Raw genomic sequence first — 26590 nt, forward strand, 5'->3', positions numbered from 1 at the left:
GCCGGCAACGCCAGAGTGGAAGAGGGTCCAGTCCCTCTCGAGAGAACTGGTTCCAGAGCCCTTGCTGTGTGTCGAGGTGAGTCCGACTATATCCAGCCGGAACTTCTCTGCCTCGCGCACTAGCTCAGGCTCCTTCCCCCCCAGTGAGGTGACGTTCCACGTCCCAAGAGCTAGCTTCTGTAGCCGAGGATCAGACCGCCAAGTGCCCTGCCTTCGGCTGCCGCCCAGCTCACAATGCACCCGACCTCTATGGCCCCTCCTATGAGTGGTGAGCCCATTGGAAGGATGACCCACGTTGCCTCTTCGGGCTGTGCCCGGCCGGGCCCCATGGGGACAGGCCCGACCACCAGGCACTCGCCATCGTGCCCCAACTCCGGGCCTGGCTCCAGAGCGGGGCCCCGGTGACCCACGTCCGGGCGAGGGAAATCTGGGTTCATTTTGTTGTAATTCCATAGAAGTCTTTGAGCTGCTCTTTGTCTGATCACTCACCTAGGACCTGTTTGTCTTGGGAGACCCTACCAGGGGGCATGAAAGCCCCCAGACAACATAACTCCTAGGATCATTGGGACACGCAAATTCCTCTACCACGGTAAGGTAGCAGCTCAGTAACCTATTAGTAACCTATCATTTCAAACAGGTACATTTCCAAACAAAATGAAAATAGCTAAAGTTGCACCAACTTATAAGACTGGAGACAAACATCTATTTACAAATTAAAGACCTGTTTCTTTACTTCCACAATTTTATAAAATCATTGAAAAACTGTTCAATAACAGATTAGAGAGTTTCATAAATAAAAATAGAATACTTGAAGAGAACCAAAATGGATACAGAGCTAATATTTCGACTTCAATGGCTTTAGTTGAAATTACAGAAGAAATTACCAATGCAATAGATAGTGAAAAATGTGCGGCAGCAGTGTTTATGGATCTAACAAAAGCATTTGACACAATTAATCACAATATTTTAATCAAAAAACTAGAACGATATGGCATCAGAGGGTTAGTCTTAAATTGGATAAGAAGTTATCTAACGAACATGAAACAATATATGAAGCTAGGCCAACACACTTCTACAAAGCTAAATCTGTGGTTTACCTCAGGGATCAATACTAGGACCTAAATTATTCAATCTATATATAAATGACATTTGTAAAGTTATAAAAGATTTAAAGTTAGTATTATTTGCGGATGATACAACAGCATTTTGTTCAGGAGAGAACACACAGAAGATAATACAAATAATAACAGAAGAAATGAACAAATTAAAAAAATGGTTTGCCAAAAACAGACTATCAATGAATCGCAGTAAAACTAAAATAATGCCATTTGGTAACAGTAGAAGAGAAAGTCAAAAACAAATACAAATAGACGGAATAGAAATTGAAAGAGTAAATGAAACCAAAGTTTTAGGTATAATGATTGATGATAAATTGAACTGGAAATCTCATGTAAAAAATATACAACATAAAGTAGCAAGAAACACGTCAATAATGAATAAAGCCAAATATGTTCTGGACCAAAAATCACTTCATGTTCTCTACTGCTCACTAGTGTTACCATATCTGAGTTACTGTGTAGAAATATGGGGAAATAATTACAAAGGTACACTTCATTCACTAACAGTGTTACAAAAAAAGATCAGTTAGAATCATACATGATGTTGGATATAGAGAACATACAAACCCTTTATTTATTGAATCAAAGATACTGAAATTCCACGACATAGTGAAATTGTAAACAGCTAAAATTTCACACAAAGCAAACTCTAACCTGCTACCCAAGAATATACAACAATTCTTCTCAACAGAAGAGGAGAAATATAATCTTAGAAAAAAATGTAATTAAAAACATTTGTACGCACATACAACACTTAAGACCTTCAGTATATCTGTATGTGGAATTGAATTATGGAATGGATTAAGCAAAGATATCAAACAATGTACTAATGTGATCCACTTCAAGAAACTCTCCAAACTGGAAGTGTTTACAAAGTACATAAAAGAAGAACCAAGATAAACATTCTGAATTTATTCACCCATTCATTCTTTCATTCTCAAAATAATCTTACTTATCTCATTGTATGGAATAAAACTTACTTCACCAATTATTTATTTATTTATTTTTATTGTGATTACTTATCGAGTACAAACCCCGTTTCCGTATGAGTTGGGAAATTGTGTTATATGTAAATTTAAACAGAATACAATGATTTGCAAATCCTTTTCAACCCATATTCAGTTGAATGCACTACAAAGACAAGATATTTGATGTTAAAACTCATAAACTTTTTTTTTTTTTTGCAAATAATAATTAACTTAGAATTTCGTGGCTGCAACACGTGCCAAAGTAGTTGGGAAAGCGCATGTTCACCACTGTGTTACATCACCTTTTCTTTTAAAAAGACTCAATAAACGTTTTGGGAACTGAGGAAACTAATTGTTGAAGCTTTGAAGGTGGAATTCTTTCTCATTCTTGTTTTATGTAGAGCTTGAGTCGTTCAACAGTCCGGGGTCTCCGCTGTCGTATTTTACGCTTCAAAATGCGCCACACATTTTCGATGGGAGACAGGTCTGGACTGCAGGTGGGCCAGGAAAGTACCCGCACTCTTTTACTACGAAACCACGCTGTTGTAACACATGCCTTGGCATTGTTTTGCTGAAATAATCAGGGGCATCCATGATAACGTTGCTTGGATGACAACCTATTTTGCTCCATGGTGCCTTCACAGATGTGTAAGTTACACATGCCTTGGGCACTAATACACCCCCATACCATCACAGATGTTGGCCTTTGAACTTTGCGCCTATAACAATCCGGATGGTTATTTTCCTCTTTGTTCCGGACGACACCACATCCACAGCTTCCAAATATAATTTGAAATGTGTACTCGTCAGACCACAGAACACTTTTCCACTTTGCATCAGTCCATCTTAGATGAGCTCGGGCCCAGCGAATTCAGCGGCATTCCTTGGTGTTGTTGATAAATGGGTTTTGCTTTGCATAGCAGAGTTTTAACTTGCACTTACAGATGTAGCAACCAACTATAGTTACTGATGGTGGTTTTCTGAAGTGTTCCTGTGCCCATGTGGTGATATCCTTTACACACTGATGTCGGTTTTTGATGCAGTACCGCCTGAGGGATCAAAGGTCCGTAATATCATCGCAGTGATTTCTCAAGATTCTCTGAACCCTTTGATGATTTTTACGGACCATCCATCCCATCCATCTTTCTACCGCTTATTCCCTTTCGGGGTCGCGGGGGGCGCTGGCGCCTATCTCAGCTACAATCGGGCGGAAGGCAGGACCATAGATGGTAAATTCAACAAATTCCTTGCAATAGCTCGTTGAGAAATGTTGTTCTAAAACTGTTTGACAATTTGCTTACAAAGTGGTGACCCTCGCCCCATCCTTGTTTGTGAATTACTAAGCATTTCATGGAAGCTGCTTTTATACCCAATCATGGCACCCACCTGTTCCCAATTAGCCTGCACACCTGTGGGATGTTCCAAATAAGTGTTTGATGAGTATTTCTCAACTTTATCAGTATTTATTGCCACATTTCCCAACTTCTTTGTCACGTGTTGCTGGCATCAAATTCTAAAATTAATGATTATTTGAAAAAAAAATGTTTTGACAGTTTGAACATCAAATATGTTGTCTTTGTAGCATATTCAACTGAATATGGGTTGAAAAAGATTTGCAAATCTTAGTATTCCGTTTATATTTTCATCCAACACAATTTCCCAACTCATATGGAAACGGGGTTTGTATATTGTGATTACATTGAGAACAGGAAGTGAACAAAAGTTTTAGCAACTGTTATGTAAAAAAAAAGGGGTAGGATTAAATAAGCTCTGCTTCTTCCTACTCCTTTTCGAACATGTTGAAAAGAGAAACTGCTAATTGTGATGTATCATGTTGTATACATGCATGTTCAAAATAAACTTAAACTCAAATCAGTGTCACAACCTGACATGGAAAAAACTTTGTCAAAATGCATGTTGTTTAATCGTAGTATTTATTTTGTAGAATATTATTTGGGAAATGACAAAAATTCAACAATCAAATCAATGTCATAACCTGACATTGAAAGAATCTCGTCAAACAGCATGTTGTTTCAACGTTGTATTTGTGTTGTAGAATATTGATTGGGAAATGACCAAATTTCAACGGTAAAATCATTTTCACAACCTGACATTGACTAAACTTTGTCAAATATGTTGTTTGAATGTTGTATTTCTGTTGTAGAATATTGGTTGGGAAATGACCAAAATTCAATAGTCAAATCAACATCACAACTTGACATTGAATAAACGTCAACAAGTTTTAAACATTGTTTTATTGTTTTGTGCCTGCTGGGCTTAAAATGCTCCTTTCTGAAAAAAACATTTACTAAAGCATATTTTTTGTGCTTTTATAACCACCCCAAACTCGATTTACCTTATTGTCCTACAAGGTGCAAGTCCCAGTGGAAGCCCATTTCAGACTTTGAAAACAGTCCTACTCCAACTTCCAGAAAAGGACAGAAGACATAAATGCGTCATTGAGAGTGTTAACCATGTCGCTAAACGGTCAGTACCGGAAGACACAATCGGTCCACGCATGCCTACGGACTGTGTCACTTCCTGTACTCACAATTTTCACAACGGTGCTATTGCAACGTCACAAGTTGTGATATTTAAATGTTTTTTTAATATTTTGTATAAAGAGGCACACATAATGGGAAAAGAGAACAAGGCGTAGATATAAAAAAAAAATCACTTTCATTGTGGTACCATTGCATGGAATTACACCCAGGGGCGCAACGAACTCGCAACAAGTACATTTGTAATAAATGTTCATTTTTCAAACAAGGCACATCACTAAGGCTTTGTTCACACTGTGGGTCAATTTACATTTTTCTGCCCCTATGTGACTTTTATCGGATCAGAAGTCCAAATTTTTCAAATCCGACATAGGCCTATTTCGTATGCGGCTACAATTACGATATGCATGCGATGGAACTGCGGTCTGAACAATCGGGTCGCGTTCATCCCACCAAAACGTCAGCATAAAGCAATACGTGTCATAATTTTTCTCCAAAATAGACAGTTGCAAAATAAATAGTTGACAAATGAGAAGAAAACTGGTGCAAACAATATTTTATGAACTCACGTTGATGTTCCCCAAGTCCTGGCTTCGACTACCGTGTTTGTATTATTATCTTAAAATTGTATTATTTGTTGTATTATTTTTATTTTCACAAACTCCTCAGTAAATTCACCAAAACGTCACCGTGGAGTTATTGAATCTGTTTAGCTAATTTGAGAGCTAGCTTCCGCAGCTAGTGGGTCCATGACGTTGATGTGGTAATCTGAATTTTCCTTGTTCATTTCTGTTTTCATTTGCACACCATATTTACTCCCCCTCTCATCCACAGTATGGAGTGCAGCTGGCGCGGGGCAAAAGCACACACCTGAAGTTGATTAGGGTGCCCTATATAACCTGGTTGCTGACAGCCTGTTAGCGCCGGAACTTTGTGGTCAACGCTGTTGCTATTTGCATGCGTTCTATCTCGTCTCACTAGCAAACTCTTAAGTTTGGCCCGTGCCTCTCACAGGTTTGCCTGCATACCTAGCCGTGTCTAGCGCCTTTAGTTTACATTCAGTTTATCTGTTTCACTCTTTTCATTAAGTATTTTTCCTAGCCTCGTCTAGCGTTTTTATTTAGTACTTTGCCCCTGTGTTTTACATTTTCTCAGTCAGTATTATTCCTACCCGTGTCTAGCGCTTTTTGTTTAGTTTTGGTAATTTATCCTAGTAGTATTTTCATGGTGTGTTTTTGTACTTCCACCATCGCCTTTTGTTTTTGCTACGTCCACTTTCCGCCAAAAAAAAGGAAGAACTTTTCTCTACTAACAAAACGTCTCTGCAACCTTGGGATCCACCCAATCAGTTCCTAACAGAAGTTCCGGCCAAGACTATGGAACCCGCAGAGACCGACTCCTGGAAAAGGGCATTACAAGGCCAGGCCCAACACATCAATCAATAGGGGGACCAGCTAGACCTCCTGGGCCGAGGCCTACGGGGACTGTCGGAGCGGCAAGACGCCATGTTGGAGCGAGTTAACTTGCTGCTAGCCACCGTCATACCCACCTCGACCCCGGTGCCTGACCAGGCATCCACTCTGCCTATACATCCCGCTACAACCAACAATATACTGTACGGTTATCCCGTCCAGAACGTTTTTCCGGAGAAAGGGACGACGTAAGACAATTCCTGACACAATGTGAACTTAATTTTGAGCTAAACACTTCCGCTTTCACCTCTTATTGACTCCGGGGCTGATGATAATTTTTTGGATTTTGAATTCATGAGGCTCCGTATGACTCCTGTTGTAAGACTGCATGTTCCCAAAAGGGTGTATCCTCTCGATGGGTGCCTATTAGCCAGTATTACCCACCAGACCCACCCACTCAACCTGCACTTGTCTGGTAATCATTGTGATAAAATAATTTTTTATATTGTGCCATCACGGTCCGTGCCCGTCATTCTGGGAATAACCTGGTTACAGAAGCATAATCCGCACATATACTGGCTTCGTTCAGCTATTGTTAATTGGAGTGTTACTTGCCACACACATTGCCTCCGTTCCGCTGCAGGATCTCACACACCGCCACCTACCGCCGTCATTGAGAACATAAACCTGACAAACGTGCCCAAAAACTACCATGACTTAAGAGCGGTGTTTAGAAAGGATAGAGCACTTTCACTTCCCACCCACTGACCCTACGATTGTGGCCTCGATTTGCTAGCCAGACGTGCTTTACCATCTACCCATTTGTACCAAGTATCTAACACCAAACTTAAAGCATTAGAGGAGTACATCAATACATCAATTGCTGCGGGTCTCATTCGCCCTTCGACCTCACCTGTTGCCGCTGGATATTTTTGTCGAAAAGAAGGACAAGTCCCTACGGCCTTGTATAGACTACCGCGCTCTTAATCAAATTAAAATCAAGAATAAGTATCCTCTTACACTCTTTGATTCTGCTTTTACTCCCTTACAGTCAGCAAAGTTTTTTACTAAACTCGATCTACGTAACGCTTACCATCTTGTTCGCATCCGAGAGGGGGATGAATGGAAGACCGCGTTCAACACTCCTCTCGGACATTTTGAGTATTTAGTCATGCCTTTTGGACTTACTAATGCACCTGGTGTTTTGCAGGGCCTTATTAATGACATTTTTCGGGACATGACAGGTCGGTTTCTTTTCGTTTACCTGGACGATAAATTAATTTATTCATCTACATTTGACGAACGTGCAGCAGGTGCGGTTGGTTCTTCAACGATTGCTCGAGAATAAACTGTTCGTCAAAGCGGATAAATGCGAGTTTCACTCTTCCTCCATTCCCTTCTTACGTTTTATTATTGAGGAGGGTAGACTCAGACCGGATTCCGCTAAGGCAAAAGCAGTAGTAGACTGGCCCACTCCGGTTTCCAAGAAGCACCTTCAGAGATTTTTAGGCTTCTTTAATTTTTATCGGCGATTTATTCAAAATTTTAGTCGCGTCGCTGAGCCACTTACAAGGCTAACGTCTACTAAGGTCCCGTTTGAATGGACACCCGAAGCCAATTCCGGGTTCTTGAGGTTAAAAAGATTGTTTACTTCGGCTCCAGTTCTTTGTTACCCTGACCGTTCTCTCCAGTTTTTTGTTGAGTGGACGCTTCTGATTCAGGTATAGGGGACGTACTCGCCCAGCAATCTGTCATCGACCAGAAGTTGCATACCTGTGCTTTCTTCTCTCGTCGCCTATCCCCTGCTGAGAGAAACTATGACATTGGCAACAGGGAGATTTTGGCAGTCATCCTGGCTCTTCAGGAGTGGAGACATTGGCTGGAGGGGGCGGAGCTACCATTCATCATCTACACGGACCAAAAGAACTTTTCCTACTTAAGGACAGCACAGAGACTGAACCCATGCCAGGCCAGGTGGTCACTATTTCTGAACCGCTTGAACTTTGTCATCACTTTCCGACCTGGCTCTCAGAATGGGATACCTGATGCCCTGTCTCGTCTCTACTCATCGTCATTTGAGAATTCCTCACTTGAACCTATCGTTCAACATAGCAACATCATTGGGGGATTTCAGTGGGACATCGAGCAGCAAGTCCTGGAGGCCCTGAAGTCGGTCGGACACATCTCCTCGGGCCTGCCCACCAGGTCGGCTGTTTGTGGTTCCTCGGCTCCGCTCCAGCGTTCTGGATTGGGCACATGGGTCGAAGATCGCTTACCACCCAGGTATTCGTCACACCAGTTTCGTCCACACCCAGCGTTTTTGGTGGCCATCCTTTTGGGGGTTTGGGGGGGTACTGTGGTAATCTGAATTTTCCTTGCTCATTTCTGTTTTCATTTGCACACCATATTTACTCCCCCTCTCGTCCACAGTATGGAGTGCAGCTGGCGCAGGGCAGAAGCACACACCTGAAGTTGATTAGGGTGCCCTATACCTGTATAACCTAGGTGCTGACGGCCTGTTAGCGCCGGAACTTTGTGGTCAACGCTGTTGCTATTTGCATGCGTCCTATCTCGTCTCACTAGCAAACTTTCAAGTTTGGCTTGTGCATCTCACAGGTTTGCCTGCATACCTAGCCGTGTCTAGCGCCTTTAGTTTACATTCTGTTTATCTGTTTCACTCTTTTCATGAAGTATTTTTCCTAGACTCGTCTAGCGTTTTTATTTAGTACTTTGCTCCTCTGTTTTACATTTATTCAGTCAGTAATATCCCTAGCCATGTCTAGCGTTTTTTGTTTAGTTTTGGTAATTTATCCTAGTAGTGATTTCATGGTGTGTTTTTGTACTTCCACCATCGCCTTTTGTTTTTGCTACGTCCACTTTCCGCCAAAATATAGGAAGAACTTTTCTCTACTGACAAAACATCTCTGCATCCTTAGGATCCACTCAATCAGTTCCTAACAGTTTACTTCAGTTTTGTTTGATCAGATGTTTTACTGCCGTGTTACAGGCACCATTTGGAAACAATTAAAGGCCTACTGAAACCCACTACTTCCGACCACGCAGTCTGATAGTTTATATATCAATGATGAAATATTAATATTGCAACACATGCCAATACGGCTGGTTTAGTTTACTAAATTGCAATTTTAAATTTCCCGCGGAGTTTATTCTTGAACACGTCACGGAATGATGACGCATGCGCGTGACGTCACGGACTGTAAGGAAATATTAGTGCTGCACGACTCGCGGCTAAAAGTAATCTGCTTTAACCGCATAATTACACAGTATTTTGAACATCTGTGTTGCTGAATCTTTTGCAATTTGTTCAATTAATATTGGAGAAGTCAAAGTAGAAAGATGGAGTTGGGAAGCTTTAGCCTTTAGCCACACAAACCCACGGTGATTCCTTGTTTAAAATTTACGGAGGTGAAACTTTACTATGGATCAGAGCGGTCAAGCGAACATGGATCCCGACCAAATGTCAACCAGCAGTTTTTGGTGAGAAAATTGTGGTAAAAAGTCGCCTCTTACCGGAGATCAGCTGAGTTTGCGCCGTCCATACAGCTGCCGTCGACTTCCCTCAGACACTGGCCTCAAGATACCCGTGGACACACCTCTCCGACTATCAGGTAATATTAAACTCACTAAAACACTAGCAACACAATAGAAAGATAAGGGATTTCCCAGAATTATCCTAGTAAATGTGTCTAAAAACATCTGAATCCGTCCCAATGCAATTGCCTTTTTTTTTTTTAACTTGATTTTTTTTTTTTCTAGTCCTTCGCTATCAATATCCTCAAACACGAATCTTTCATCCTCGCTCAAATTAATGGGGAAATTGTTGTTTTCTCAGTCCGAATAGCTCTTACTGCTGCACATTATAAACAATGTGAATACGTGTGGAGCCCTGCAACTCGTGACGTCACGCGCACATACTTCCGGTAAAGGCAGGGCATTTCTATTAGCGACCAAAAGTTGCGAACTTTATGGTGGATGTTCTCTACTAAATCCTTTCAGCGAAAAAATATGGCAATATCGCGAAATGATCAAGTATGACACATAGAATGGATCTGCTATTCCCGTTTGAATAAGAAAATCTCATTTCAGTAGGCCTTTAAAGATATGTAAATAAACATTTACAAAATCTTTCTGTGTAAATAACTAATTTCACAATTTTTATATCTGCGGTTAATATATGGAATAAATATTTTTTTCTTCTGGCATTTAGTGGGTGCGGCTTATATACCGGTGTGCTCTATAGTCTGGAAATTACGGTAATGGAAAATAGTAATCCCATGAAATCCTATTTGGACTGGAACCCGGTAGTTATGAAAATGTGTTGTGAATTTTATTTTAGTCATTTAATTTACAAAACTGAAGTTTAATATTTACATTACCAGCCTGTTCAACTTGAATGTCACACAATTCAATGAAAATATGTATTTTTTTTAACCAAATTTTATATATGTTTACAAAGTTTTAAGTACCGGATGGGGCACCATTTTAAGCGCCATTTTTAAAGTAACGATTTGGTACTATTGGTTTAAATGTAAACGCAACCCATCACCACGTATTCAGCATTTTCTACAACTAACCGAGCAAGAGGATTTTGGTCCAGTTCACATGGGTGGCATAGCTCGGTTGGTAGAGTGGCCGTGCCAGCAACTTGAGGGTTGCAGGTTCAATTCCCGCTTGTGCCATCCTAGTTACTGCCGTTGTGTCCTTGGGCAAGACACTTTACCCACCTGCTCCCAGTGCCACCCACACTGGTTTAAATGTAACTTAGATATTGGGTGTCACTATGTAAAGTGCTTTGAGTCACTTGAGAAAAGCGCTATATAAATATAATTCACTTCACTTCACATCAAGTAAAAAGAGTCCCAAAAGCAAGCAACTACGTCCATCAATGAAGCTTTTTGCTATGGGAGAAAGAAACTAGCAACAACAACAAAAAAACTCTTGAACGTGAAGAAAGCCAGACAGAGACATAAACAAAGATGAAGCAAAATCTACAAAGTCCGACTGAGGGTACAAAGAGAGAGAAGGGAAGATCCAGATGGAGAGTGGAAGATTTAAAAGTAGGCCAGAGATGAAAGCGGTTATCAGGTGGGAAACAAAGATGTGTGTAGCTGCAACGCCTAGTCTACCTGTGCAAAACATTACATGTGATGAAAATCATTATTACAAATTGTACCCCATGGACAACAAATAACTGCTCTGTTGTAATATAAAGATTGTTCTGTTAAAATCTATACAGAAAAAACATAATGTTTACTATTGATACTGCCAGAAATGTGTTCCTTTAACTGTATGGACATTCTAGTGCTTGAAATGGACTATTATGTGTTTTCATTATGTGTGTTATTTAGCTACATGAGAAGGGGAAATACCATTGTAAACTGCAGCTACTTTAGAATTAACCACCCCTCCCCACTATTCTATAGATGCATGGTTGTAGACAAACACAATGCACACCACTGGGCATCTTCCTTTATGATATGACACTGTCATGGCAAAATCATGTGTATAATTCCATCATAAGGAAATAAATATTTTTGTCCCATTTTTGAATAAGCTCAAAAATGATATACACACACACTAAAACTATTTCAACCAACTTGTATTTATGAAAAAATAAAATATACTTTCCTGTGCAAACAAAACATGAAATATTGTTCTTACTTCAAAAGAGCTTAATTATTATTGTAGACATGTTTAAATGCTTTATGCTTATCCATCCATCCATTTTCTACCGCTTGTCCCTCTGTTATCTTCTTCCATTAATTTGTAAAGGTTTTATCTTGTTTTTTAATGACAAAGGCAAAACGATTGCTGCATGTCTGGTTTGTGACATCACAAGTGTTTAATTCCGGTAATATAATATTCCTCCGTGTATACTATGGGTCTATCACTCTGTTGTAAGTCTGTAGGTTTGATGTTCACATTTGAATATCTTAGTTGCTCAGACAATTATGTGTTTATGCAAGTTTAGGTTGAGGTATGATGTTTCTTAATTGGAAAATATATTAATGTCTCTTGTATTCATGCTAGCATTAAAGCTAAGAAGCCATTAGCGCAGGGGTCGGGAACCTTTTTGGCTGAGAGAGTCATGAAAGCCAAATATTTTAAAAAGTATTTCCATGAGAGCCATATAATATTTTTTTTAACACTGAATACAACTAAATACGTACATTTATAACTAAGACCAACATTTTTAGAGTATATTAAGTCTTGCATCTTTTAATAACATTGTTATTTTTAAGCAAACCAATAATTAATAAAATACCTGTTGAACAGGTGCGGTAGAAAACGGATGGATGGATTAAAATGCATGAGAATGTTTTATATTTTGAACGTTATTTTTAACACTGTGATTACCAGCGGAATTATTCATTACTTATCATGTTAAGTAATGTCAGCTAAGATTTATCTAAGAGCCAGATGCAGTCATCAAAAGAGCCAAATCCGGCTCTAGAGCCATAGGTTCCCTACCCCTGCATTAGCGCTAGCGTGCCTTGTTTATTGAATTGGGTTTATCTGTAACGGTTTTATGGTAATTTTAATTTAAAACAGTAATACTAGCCATTAGGAGTTTTACCACAGTTTAACAATAATACCAGGATTGCAGGAAAAACTTCACATTTTGAGTTGCCATTTTTATATATTATAATTTTGACAGTGGCGGGCCGTGCGTTTCCTACCTTGGCCTTCAGTGATGTCCGACTTCAATGATTACCTCTCAAAATACCATCATTTATGCCACCACATGACCATTGCTGGAAAAATACTTTTCAAAAACTAATTTACGCACTACTGCGCATTGAATCCCCTCAACAGTGTAATCTGGCGCATCGGAAAATCAACAAACCCGCATCAACAATTAAAACATATCGTATGTGATACGGTCAAAATTAAAATTGCTAAAAACATATTAAACGTGAAAAAATAAAGAATACAATATTTGAACTCACAATTTGTAGCACCCGTTCGATGCCGTATAAGCCAGTAGTACTGCTTGTAGTCGGTTGATTCAAGTGGGAAATGGTGGGCATTTCCCCATTTCATCGCCAGAACAGTTGAGCTAGCTTACGGGGTTGGCCGACATCGTCTCTAAAGATGTAGTTGCTAAATTGAAACTTGTGAATGGATACTCACTTTGAAATAACAAGTGAGTATCCAATCACAGTTTTGTTAACATCAGGTTACCTAGATAGGCTACTGTCAACAACTTGTGATCTGATTGGCGTTCGTAACTGTCTGTGATTTGTAATTCATCCGCTAACAGTTCCGGTGAGTATCCAATCACAGGACGCGTAAATGTCACGTTTAACGTAAGGCCAGCTGGAAGGCCTTACTGACAACAACTTGTGATCTGATTGGCTATCGCAATTATCTATCTACTGTATGTGCCCGTTGACCTACAGTGCACGGACGCCCGCATTGTTGATTCTGAAGGTTCCGGGCAGATTTTGTACAGCATGGCAACATAAGCTAGGTCAATTCTGATTGGATACAATCTCTGACCTAAAAACAACAGCACTGGAAAGAAGAGAATATGAATACTTCTAGATATTTAGGGAAAGTAAATAAAACAATGTTTCTATTTTTAATTATGATCATGATTTCTGGTTATGTTAAGCCAGCAAAGAAGGCCTTGCTGGCCCTGACGGTACACCGCTGGATTTTGAATCGGTTAAAAAATGTCAAGAATCAATTTTTAAAAAGACGTTTTTTTCGTCCATCTGCAGAAAATGGATTGGGCGAATACATTAATGCTAATACATGACGTATACGCTTTTAGGCGCGTTTACGTCATGTATTAACATCAGCAGCCATGAGGACATTTTGTAACTTGAATTTGTTTGAATCAATAATCAAAATTATTCCGAAATGAACTGTCAACCAAGGAATCAGAATCTAATTAAATCGAGAGTTGTTAAAATTGTTCCGACTACCAACACACAAAATGTCAAATTTTTTGTGTTTTTTTTTGTGATTGAAATGAAACTGATAATATGTGTTGGATGCATGAATACGACACAATGACACAACTAGGAATGGGTACCGTTCACGTTTGAATTGATACGGTACCTGGGAATCGATACACAACGTTACCAATTTTTGATACTTTAGAGTGTGTTAATACATTTTAATTGTTTGATAATTAAAGTTTCTTTTTTAAGTAACATTTAAAAGTGAACTGATTATGAAAACTGTGCTGTGCAGTTGCTATATCTTGTTTCTGATTACATTTGTTTCTCATTTGCAGTGCAGTTGCACTTCCAAGACTTTAGATCGCAGTACTGTAAAAGATATCTATTGTACGTTGTCTAAATAGGAAGTATCTTTTCTAGGAAGCTGAATGTGTTATGTTGTGCCCTGCAAGTGTTTATACTGTAAGTATTGTGCTTATGACACGCCAGCTGTTTGATTGTAACATTCATATTAGTTTTCATTACCAAATTTGGAGGTGTTAAGATCGCCATGTAAAATTGTCAGTGCTAATAGTAGCCTGTCTATGGCAAATGTAATATAAATTAACATCAAGCAAGTGCTTTTTAGAAGAGTGGGACCTTACTTTTATTCAAACATTTTCTATCAAAAATACTTGCTTTGGGGCTTCACTGTGGCAGAGGGGTTAGTGCGTCTGCCTCACAATACGAAGGTCCTGAGTAGTCCTGGGTTCAATCCCGGGCTCGGGATCTCTCTGTGTGGAGTTTGCATGTCCTCCCCGTAAATGCGTGGGTTCCCTCCGGGTACTCCGGTTTCCTCCCACTTCCAAAGACATGCACCTGGGGATAGGTTGATTGGCAACACTAAATTGGCCCTAGTGTGTGAATGTGAGTGTGAATGTTGTCTGTCTATCTGTGTTGGCCCTGCGATGAGGTGGCGACTTGTCCAGGGTGTACACCGCCTTCCACCTGATTGTAGCTGGGATGGGCCCCCCGCGACCCCAAAGGGAATAGGCGGTAGAAAATGGATGCTTTGAAAATTGCAACATTACTTACGCCCTAAGAACTGCTTGAGGAATTGTTTCCTTGAGCCAGTGTTTAACCTACAACCAGATGTGAAGTCATGTTCAACAAAGATATCGAAAGTTTGATTTTATGTAAATCGGTAGTAACGACGGACTTCGATCAGTGCCTGTGGAAGTACGGAAAAACTGGTACCTACCCCCGAACATAACGTATGCCCCAGTAGGATATATTCAGAACAGGGTTGTCCTGATACCAATATTTTACCGGTACCAAAATGCATTTAGATACTTTTTAATACTTTTCGGTACTTTTCTAAATAAAGGGGACCACAAAAAATGGCATTATTGGCTTTATTTTGACAAAAAAAATATGGTACATTAAACAAATGTTTATTATTGCAATCAAAGAACAATTTGTCCTAAAATAAAATAGTGAACATATTAGACAACTTAGAATGATCGCGCCATCAGTGTGTCAATGTGTGTGTGAATAGGTAAATGTGGAAATAGTGTCAAAGTGCTTTGAGTTCCTTAAAAAAAAGGTAGAAAAGCGCTATACAAGTATAACCCTCAAGTATAACCCAACTAGTCTTTCAGTAGTATGTAAACAAACAAAGGATCCTAATTTGTCTGCTGACGTATGCAGTAACATATTGTGTCATTTATCATTCTATTATTGTCAAAATTATGAGGGACAAACTGTAAAAATGAATTATTAATCCACTTGTTCATGTACTGTTAATATCTGGTTATTTTCTGACTCAACGTGTTCTATCTACACTTCTGTTAAATGTAATAATCACTTAGTCTTCTGTTGTTTGATACTTTACATTAGTTTTGGATAATACAACACATTTAGGTATCAATCCGATATTAAGTAGTACAGGATCATACATTGGTCATATTAAAAGTCTTCATGTCCCCAAGGACGTATTTCCTGAGTTTCTAAACATAATATGACTTTTTAAAAAAGAAAAAAAGATTTTGAAACTATAAAAAATATTTATGTATTCATACTAGTATCGACTAGATACGCTATGGAACTTATCTTTACAACCCATGGCATTTGTTACATTCAGAGGTGCTAGATTGCTGTTACCAGTGAGCTATTGCATCCTTCTAGGGTGTGTAGTGAAGCATGTTTAGCTATTCCTCGTCTGCTGGGATGATACTTGTGAGAAACTTACATGGAGGCCAGGATTAGTGATTTAGAAGGAGCTAAAACACTGCAGACTGCGGATGGATGTTAGCTGCTAGCTAGCTAGCCATGTCTTAAAGGGGAACATTATCACAATTTCAAAAGGGTTAAAAACAATCAAAATCAGTTCCCAGTAGCTTGTTGTATTTTTTGAAGTTTTTTTCAAAATTTTACCGGTCTCGGAATATCCCTAAATAAAGCTTTAAAGTGCCTTATTTTTGCTCTCTGCGAAGACACTGGCCATTTCCCTTTGACGTCATACAGTGCTGCCAATGTAAACAAACAATGGGAATACCACAGCAAGATATAGTGATATTAGCTCGGATTCAGACTCGGATTACAGCGATTTAAGCGATTCAACAGATTATGCATGTATTGAAACAGATGGTTGGAGTATGAAAGTATTGAAGAAAAAACTGAAGCTATTGAGCGAATCCATAGTCATAGCATGGCCGAATAGCTGCGTTAGCATCGCCGGTAAAATGTGCGGATCAAACGATCAGGACTTTCGCATCTTTTGACACGAGAGCAACTTAAATCCGTCGATTGGTAAGTGTTTTTTTCCCATTAAATGTGGGTGGAAGGAAACGTAATATAGTTGCAAATGCATCTACAGGTTATCCATACATCTCTGTACCATGTCTGCTTTAGCACCGCCGGTAAATAGCATGTTAGCATCGATTAGCGTAGCATGTTAGCATCGATTGGCTGGCAGTCAACATCAATAAAACTCACCTTTGTGATTTCGATGACTATCGTTGCAAATGCATCTGCAGGTTATCCATACATCTCTGTGCCATGTCTGCCTTAGCATCGCCGGTAAAATGTGGAGACACTCCGGCACATTCAATGGGGGTCTGGCGGCAGATTTCTTGCCACTTTCGCATCTTCGGGCCAGTGGTGCAACTTGAATCCCTCCCTGTTAGTGTTGTTACACACTCCGACAACACAAGGTTCCAAAAAATAGTCAAAAAAACGGAAAATTACAGAGCTGTGACCCGGTGTTTGTAATGTGTTGAAAATGAAAATGGCGGGTGTGTTACCTCGGCGGCGTCACATTCCGACGTCATCGCCTCCAGCGCATTAAACAGAAAGGCGTTTAATTCGCCAAAATTCACCCATTTAGAGTTCGGAAATCGGTTAAAAAAATAGATGGTCTTTTTTCTGCACCATCAAGGTATATATTGACGCTTACATAGGTCTGGTGATAATGTTCCCCTTTAAAGCACCTCTTCCTGTGCTTTTCAGCGTTTTCAGTGTATCCTCACCTTTATCTTCAGTTTTTAGGCCAAAATGCGTCCGTTCTTTTCTGTCTACACACTGTGTCTGCTTGTATTGCCGAATATGCTTCTGTACTCGTAAAACCAGCAATGTCATGACCTGACGATGCGCCGTCATGCCAAAAAAAAAAAAGGAGAACCGATACTTTTCAAACAGAGTATATTACCGTTTTTGATTCATTAGTACCGAGATACTATACTAATACCGGTATACCGTACAACCATAATTCAGAACAAACATCCAAACTACGATTTATAATCATTGTATAGGCAGAATGTGCTTGTGTTAGTTCTCATTACATTGTACAGATGTACCTACGGTTGCAGCCAGTGAGTGTCCGGGCACAATAAAACTATGTCACGATAAAAGAAGCTAAGATATATAAAAATATACATATTTTGGGGGGAAAAAAAGAAGCAACTTTCCAAGCAGCATGAAAGAACAATATCATAAAACGCCATATGTAAAACAAAAGAAACTCCTTACACAGAGCGGTGCTAGTGTGATTGTGTTACATTTCACATTCAAGCATGGCTGTGAATTAAAACAAAACAGCTAAAAGCCTTTTTTTTCCTCTCGCTGCCTCCATCCTCTGCGGGCCTCAGGGCCGTGCGGCAAGCAGCAGTGGCACCGCTGTCTAATGCCATTATTTCTAATCCGCCCTAAACCCTCCTAATCCAGGGCTAATCAGGAAGAGAGTCCTGGAGTACACACTCGCTCTTTTCTGCTATTCCCACCCCTCCGCAAACACACAAACACACACACACACACACACACACACACACACACACACACACACACACACACACACACACATACACAAGCACTTTCAACTCCTCCATTGGAGGGATTTATCTGCTAAACACACACATACACAAAAAGCATTCTTCAGTGAACATAATATTAAAACACAGTCCACGTTTACAGCACCAATCACACTTTCTCCTGCATATGTTGGTGGGAGACATTTAATAGGTTCACAGTATATCTGCCTATCCTGAGAAGGGGGGATAAACCAAGGATAATCCGTTTCTGTGTGTGTGTGTTCTTGTATTTCTACCCCTCTTGAGACATCGACACGGAAAAGGACCTTCCACATGAGGACTGGTGAAAAAGTTAGGACCGAAATCATGGTCCCAATACGGAAAACCATTGCATCTAAGATAATTAAATAAAAGCTTACCTTTTTTATATTTGCATAGTATGTATACATTATTAATGTTGTAAATAAAAAGGGAATAAGCGGTAGAAAATGGATGGATGGATGGAAATAAAAATCTTTATGTATATAGAAAGGGTGGTCCTCAGGGGAATATTCATCCATCCATTTTCTACCGCTTATTCCCTTTTGGGGTCTCGGGGGACGCTCAGCTACAATCGGGCGGAAGGCGGCGTACACCCTGGACAAGTCGCCACCTTATCGCAGGGCCATCAGAGATAGACAGACAACATTCACACTCACATTCACACACTAGGGCCAATTTAGTGTTGCCAATCAACCTATCCCCAGGTGCATGTCTTTGGAGGTGGGAGGAAGCCGGAGTACCCGGAGGGAACCCAAGCAGTCATGGGGAGAACATGCAAACTCCACACAGAAAGAGTCCTGCAGTCCTGGGATTGAACCCAGGACTGCAGGACTTTCGAATTGTGAGGCAGACGCACTAACCCCTCTGCCACCGTGAAGCCCCCAAAGGGGAATAAGTGGTAGAAAATGGATGGATGGATGGATGTATATAGAGACATACTGTAATAACTTGAAGTAAATAACTGAAAAAAAATTACTAAAAGCTTTACCTTTTTTATATTTGCATAGTATGTGTATATTATTATTGTTGTAAATACAAATCTTTAAATATCTAGAAAAGGTTGGTCCTAAAGAGGTAGGCATTTTTCTGAGGTCTCAAGAAGGTAACAAAAACAAGAATGTGTGGGTCTGTACATAAGCGACCATGCTACCTGCCTTGCCATCCACCTGGCGCCACATTCGTTCTTTCCTCCCTCGTTACACTTTCACCCACCTCCTCCTTAACTCAGAGCGACAGGCATTTCTTTCTCACCTCTTGAGAGAGGAAGGGGATGACTTGGGCGCAGATTGCGTTCAGCCGCTTGACAATCTCCGCCTGGAAGACAGAGAAGTGGGCACGTAAACACAAGCGACTGACAGGGCGACCACATTTGCTGCACATCCCGCTAAAACTCCCGTCTTGGCAATTGGGCGAAGTAAAGCGTGTCATAAATGGTGATAAATATCAGTATGGCATGTTGGTGTGCAATCGGATGTGATCTATACTGTGTTGTAGAAAGGTTGGTGCTAAAAGTGAGGGCAGAAGGATTTTTTCCCCCAAGAAAACTTATCAGTCAGTGTAAGGATAACATTGGCAAAAACACATAGAAATACTAAAAGTATGTTTTAATTATTATCGTCAAAATGTCTAAATATTTATTCGCGATTGTGGAGAGACACAGCCGACGGGCCGACAACGGGCGGAAAGCAGCAGCGCCGGCCCACCTGGAGGCCAGGAGGCGGGGCATGCGGCGGCGAGGAGAGGCGTGACACACGCGGAACGACGCTGCAGCGGCAATCTGAGCCAGGTGCGTATATTACACACCTGCTCACAATCTGTCTATCTGCTGCTAGAGTACAAAAAGGGTGAGGGAGGAACGAGCGAGAGAGCAGCACGGAGGAGGAAACAACGGCCAGCAGACAAAGAATGTGACGACCCACACCTAGGGAGCGATGACGCCTGGACGCAAGCCCCGGACGCCGAAAGGCGTACAGCGGCAGCATACAGGCCGGAAGAGCGCACTGAAAAGTGACGCGACCATAGGGCCAGCTGACAAAAGATTTATTGAAATAATAAATCAAGGTCAAAACTGCTATGATGCGTCATGTGTCAGGTGTCCCCGCAACCCACACTAGGACGGCAGGAAGTCCGTCACAGTGATTAATGGAATTTTGTTTGTCGTTCACTTGATTTAATTGTAATAATCGCACATACAATTAAATACATAATACAGGCCAAAAGTTTGGACACACCGTCTCATTTAATGTGTTTTTTTTTATTTTTTTTACTATTTACATTGTAGATTGCCACTGAAGGCATCAAAAACTGTGAATGAACACATATGGAGTTATGTGCTTAACAAAAAAAAAACAGAAATAATTGAAAAAACGTTTTCTATTCTAGTTTTTCAAAAATAGCCACCCATTGTTCTGATTATTGCTTTGCACACTCTTGGGATTCTCTCGATGAGCTTCAAGAGGTAGTCACCTGAAAGGGTTTTCACTTCACAGGTGTCATCGTTTTGATGCCTTCAGTGACAATCTACAATCTACAGTGATGAAAATAACGAAAATGCGTTGACATGAGAAGGTGTGTCCAAACTTTTGGCCTGTAATGTATTTTCTAACAAGTGTACCGTAGCTCATTTTCAAGGTTTTAATATTACTAACACAGGATTTGAACATTTGCTTGCTTCATGGAAATGTTTGTTGATCAACAAAAAATGGACATACAATAAACACTCTTATTAAGACACACACGCTATCTCTCACACAAACAAACTTACTCTTACTAGGGCTGGGCGATACAACGATATCAAGATATTGGTATTGGTTGAAGTTTAATTCGATAATGAACTCAGTTTCAACATGATAAATCACATATTTAACATTTCGCTTTCCAACATGCTCGAAAAGGAGTAGGAATAAGCAAACATTATTTAATCCTACCCATTTTTCTCTTCAAAGCAGTTTTTTTAAACATACCGTATTTTCCGGACCATAGGGCGCACCGGATTATAAGGCGCACTGCCGATGAGCGGATCTATTCAGGTCTGTTTTCATACAAAGGGCGCACCGGATTATAAGGCGCATTAAAGGGGTCATATTCTTTTTTTTTTTCTACAAACCCCGTTTCCATATGAGTTTGGAAATTGTGTTAGATGTAAATATAAACGGAATACAATGATTTGCAAATCATTTTCAACCCATATTCAGTTGAATGCACTACAAAGACAACATTTTTGATGTTCAAACTGATAAACATTTTTTTTTTTAATAAATAATTAACTTTAGAATTTGATGCCAGCAACACGTGACAAAGTAGTTGGGAAACGTTGCAATAAATACTGATAAAGTTGAGGAATGCTCATCAAACACTTATTTGGAACATCCCACAGGTGTGCAGGCTAATTGGGAACAGATGGGTGCCATGATTGGGTATAAAAGCAGCTTCCATGAAATGCTAAGTAATTCACAAACAAGGATGGGGTGAGGGTCACCAATTTGTAAGCAAATTGTCGAACAGTTTTAGAACGACATTTCTCAACGAGCTATTGCAAGGAATTTAGGGATTTTATCATCTACGGCCCGTAAAATCATCAAAAGGTTCAGGGAATCTGGAGAAATCACTGCACTTAAGCGATGATATTACGGACCTTTGATCCCTCAGGCGGTACTGCATCAGAAACTGACATCAGTGTGTAAAGGATATCACCACATGGGCTCAAGAACACTTCATAAAACCACTGTCAGTAACTACAGTTGGTCGCTACATTTGTAAGTGCACGTTAAAACTCTACTATGCAAACCGAAAGCCATTCATCAACAACACCCAGGAATGCCGCTGGCTTCGCTGGGCCCGAGCTCATCTAAGATGGACTGACGCAAAGTGGAAAGGTGTTCCGTGGTCTGACGAGTCCACATTTCAAATTATATTTGAAAACTGTGGACGTGGTGTCCTACGGAACAAAGAGGAAAATAACCATCCGAATTGTTATAGGCGCAAAGTTCAAAAGACAGCATCTGTGATGGTATGGGGGTGTATTAGTGCCCAAGGCATGAGTAACTTACACATCTGTGAAGGCACCATTACGCTGAATATGTCCATACAGGTTTTGGAGCAACAAGTGTGAGACCCCTGAATTTCAGGCCACCAATTCTGTCAAAGCCCCTGTCAATTTTTACCATATCAACAGAATTCAGGGAGTGCTTTTAGCGCCCCCTACATCCTGAACTGTCAGCGTGCAAGCACAGTTGTGTGTTGCATCTGGCCATGTGAGACACACTTGTGATGTTGCAAGATATATTTGATCAGCAGCTAAACACGTCACACTAAGGGTGGCCGTAAAAAAACTTTTAACACGGTTACAAATATGTGCCAGACTGTGAACCCACACCAAACAAGAATTACAAACACATTTCGGGAGAACATCCGCACTGTAACACAACATAAACACTCCAGAATAATTAGCCAGAATCCCATGCAGACCTAACTCTTCCGGGCTACAATATACACACCCCTGCTACCACCAACCCCCCTCACCCCCACCCTCCCTACTTGCGTCAGTTGAGGTGTTGTATATTGTAGCCCTGCAAGGTGTTCTGGGTATTTGTTCTCTTGTGTTTAAGTTGTGTTAGGGTGCAGAAATTCTCCCAAAAAGGGTTTGTCATTCTAGTTTGGTGTGGGTTCACAGTGTGACGCATATTTGTAACAGTGTTAAAAGTTGTTTTACGGCAAACCCTTATTGTGAGGTGTATGGCTGTTGAACAAGTACGTCTTGCAGCCACTGACGTTGTTCTGCACAAGACTCACACAACATGTTACAGAGCTGGCACATTGGTTGAGTGATTCAAAAGCGTGCGCAATGACATGTAGTGGAACAGTAGTCTTCTTTAGGGGGGTGCGAGGACCCCTGGAGGTACTTGAAGGTATGCTAAGGGACAAATGAGATTTATTAAAAACATTCTGAAAAACAGCAGCAATTCATAAATCCCTTATACATATGTTTATTGAATATTACTTCAATGAAGTATGAATGTAAGTTCATAAACTGTGGAAAAATAATACAACAATCTTACATTCAGTGTTGACAGCTAGACTTTTTGTGGACATGTTCCTTAAATATTGATGTTAAAGATTTCTTTTTGTGTGAAGAAATGTTTAGAATTAAGTTCATGAATCCAGATGGATCTCTATTACAATCCCCAGAGAGGGCACTTTAAGTTGATGATTACTTCTATCTGTGGAAATCTTTATATAAAATTGAATCACTTGTTTATTTTTCAACAAGTTTTTTTTAGTTATTTTTATATCTTTTTATCCAAAAAGTTTAAGAAAGACCACTACAAATGAGCAATATTTTGCACTGTTATACAATTTAATAAATCACAAACTGGTGACATAGTGCTGTATTTTACTTCTTTATCTCCTTTTTTCAACCAAAAATGCATTGCTCTGATTAGGGGGTACTTTAATTAAAAAAATGTTCACAGAGGGTACATCACTGAAAAAAGGTTGAGAACCACTGTTGTAGAGGACGTTAAAGGCAGTGCAGTGCAGTCACGGCAGCCCTTAATAATGTCGGCCGGGTAAAAATTGGGAAAAATCTGGGAGAATGGTTGCACCGTTAGATTGTCGGGAGGTGCACTGAAGTTCAAGAGTCTCCCGGAAAAATCGTGAGGATTGGCAAGTATGTTGCTAGGGCGGGAAAGCCATTCATAGAAGGGGAATTCATTAAAAAGTGCATGTTGGATTTTTTAAGAAATCTTTTCTTGCGGCCCAGCCTCACCCAGTTTCTGCATCCAGTGGCCCCCAGGTAAATTGAGTTTGAGACCCCTGCTTTAAACCTGCAGAAAATGCTAATTTTCAGGTTTCTTTATTTTTACATTTCCACACTTTGCACTAATTTGCAACATTTTATTTAGCTTTTCTTACATATTCCTTATTTTTGCACCTTTATTTTAATTTATATTTAATTTAATTTTTACCTCATTTTAATTGATACATTTTACTTTTATTTAAAAGTGTTAACGTTATTTTATGTAGCAAAATCAGGCCCCTTGGGACACATTTCCTCTGAGGTGGTGAGCAAGGGTCACTTTGACAGATTCGGGACGTAGGTTGCACCTGTTAGGAACCCAGCTCTCCAGGGTCGGGATGACCAGCGTGTGCTTGACAACGTCCAGAATTGAGTGCTTACTTCGTCCTCTCTCCCCCCAGGGGGCCCATCGCTCCGAACGAGGCTATCAGTAACACATGTCATATTGTCCGCGGAGACCCCGGTGTGTCAAATGACAGAAAAAACTTCCACTCGACAGCCTGTCAGTGGTGACTCGGACAGCAGGGAAAAAACCAAAAGGGTTTTTGGTACTGACAGCAATACGGAGAAAAAGAGGAGGGAACCTCCTACTTTGCAGCGTTATGCTATGGTGGAGGGTGCAGTATTTTAGCACTTGTTAAAACATGTGAGCCACATTATAAATTGTAAATTCCAAATTTTCAACGCTTTGTATCTTGCGGGTTATAAAATGGTGCCGCTATTTTATGGATGTTACTTCATGATGCAAATATTTTTCAATAAATACATGCAAAGACACTTTGATCGTGTTTTATTGTTTGTACTATGGCGCCATCTTTTACACGGGTTAACCCTCTGCCCGTACTGCTGGGTGAATGTGAATTCCTGCTGTTTAAAGTTTTGAACCGAAAGTAAAAGTGCCGTTTTGTCTTCTAATCGTCCATAGCGTTCCCTACTCGTATGGATTTTCCATTCATCACTCCAAGCAACGTTTGGAAGTTTTACAATGTAATTAAAATACTTCTTACTTACTAAACTTTCCAATATTTGATGTCTGTGGGAGTGTTTGTGTGGATATTTGTATGTGCTACTGTGATGTAATGAAGCAAGCATTGTTAGCATAAGCTAAAATGCTAACACTTTTTCAACTGTCTGTTAGTATTATTAGCTAACAATGGCATTTTTGTTATACTATTTCAGTTTCACAAATTCTTCAGTAAATTCACCAAAACGTCACCCTAAAATTATTGAATTTGTTTAGCTGATTTGTTAGTTTTACTCTATAACTAAAACTGTAGCATTACTCATTGCTGCAGCAGTCTAACGTTTTGACAGTCACCAATATGGTTAGCTAGCACATTATATTCACAGGAGGAAATTAACAAACCGCCATTCTTTCTTTGGTCGAGGAACTTACTGCACCGTTTATTCTGCGCATGCTCACAATACCATTTCAGTGCACGCAGGCACATGACGTCACTACGTAAGACATTCAACATGGCTTTGCTGTTTATATTATTAAATGTGCTCAACAAAATCAATTATTACTTACTAAACCGTCCCATGTATGATGCCTGTAGGAGTGTTTTCATGCATATTTGTACGTGCTATTGTCATGTAATCAAGCTAGTGTCATTAAAATGAGCTAATATGCTGACATGTTTATGAGTGTCTGTGTAAAAATGTTTAACTTATAATGGCATTCTTTTTGTATTGCGCAAATTCCTCAGTAAATTCACTAAAACATCACTGTGGAGTTATTGAGTCAATTTAGCTTTTTGAATGGTTGGAGGGGTTTTCCCCAAATCTGCGGTACCCTCCATGGTTTCTCATTGTCATCTCATTGGGTTGAGTTTTTTCTTACCCTGATGTGGGATCCGAGCCGAAGATGTCGTTGTGGCTTGTGCAGCCCTTTGAGACACTCGTGATTTAGGGCTATACAAGTAAACTTTGATTGATTGATATTGTACTGTATATGTGTGGTCCCTCATTGTGTCCATCTATATCTATATTGACTCTTCATAGACTGTGCAGGTGTACCTAATGTTGTGGCTAATACTATGTGGAAAAATGCATCACAAATGTGACTTGAAAACGTCTGTGTGATTGCGATTGAAGTGGCAAAACATCCATCCATCCCATCCATTTTCTACTGCTTATTCCCTTTTGGGGTCGCGGGGGGGCGCTGGCGCCTATCTCAGCTACAATCGGGCGGAAGGCGGGGTACACCCTGGACAAGTCGCCAACACAGATAGACAGACAACATTCACACTCACATTCAAACACTAGGGCCAATTTAGTGTGTGGCAAAACATAATCAAAGTAAAAGTAAACACAAGTTGAACACAAACCAAATGCAGAGAGACTCAAATCTCACCTTAAACTACTTGATTTGGTCTAGGACCTTGACAGAGGTGAAGTATTGGTATCAGCGCTAACATAACCCGCCACAGGCCATGAGAGTGGACACACACACACACACACACACACACACACACACACACACACACACACACACACATGCCAGTTCTACTGCAGAGCGGTGCACACACT

The 26590-nt window shown here is 40.2% G+C and overlaps 1 protein-coding gene across 1 annotated transcript in view; it reads right to left on the minus strand.

Moving 5' to 3' along the window:
- LOC133556323 (transducin-like enhancer protein 4) overlaps positions 1–26590 on the minus strand; it is a 256100-nt gene that overhangs the window by 56832 nt on the left and 172678 nt on the right. Inside the window, exon 10 of the mRNA XM_061906135.1 lies at positions 19513–19575. Within this exon, the coding sequence (XP_061762119.1) occupies positions 19513–19575 (63 nt within the window). The remainder of the gene's footprint in view (positions 1–19512; positions 19576–26590) is intronic.

The sequence above is a fragment of the Nerophis ophidion genome, linkage group LG07 (genome assembly GCF_033978795.1).
Source record: "Nerophis ophidion isolate RoL-2023_Sa linkage group LG07, RoL_Noph_v1.0, whole genome shotgun sequence".
In the NCBI taxonomy this organism is placed as follows: domain Eukaryota; kingdom Metazoa; phylum Chordata; class Actinopteri; order Syngnathiformes; family Syngnathidae; genus Nerophis; species Nerophis ophidion.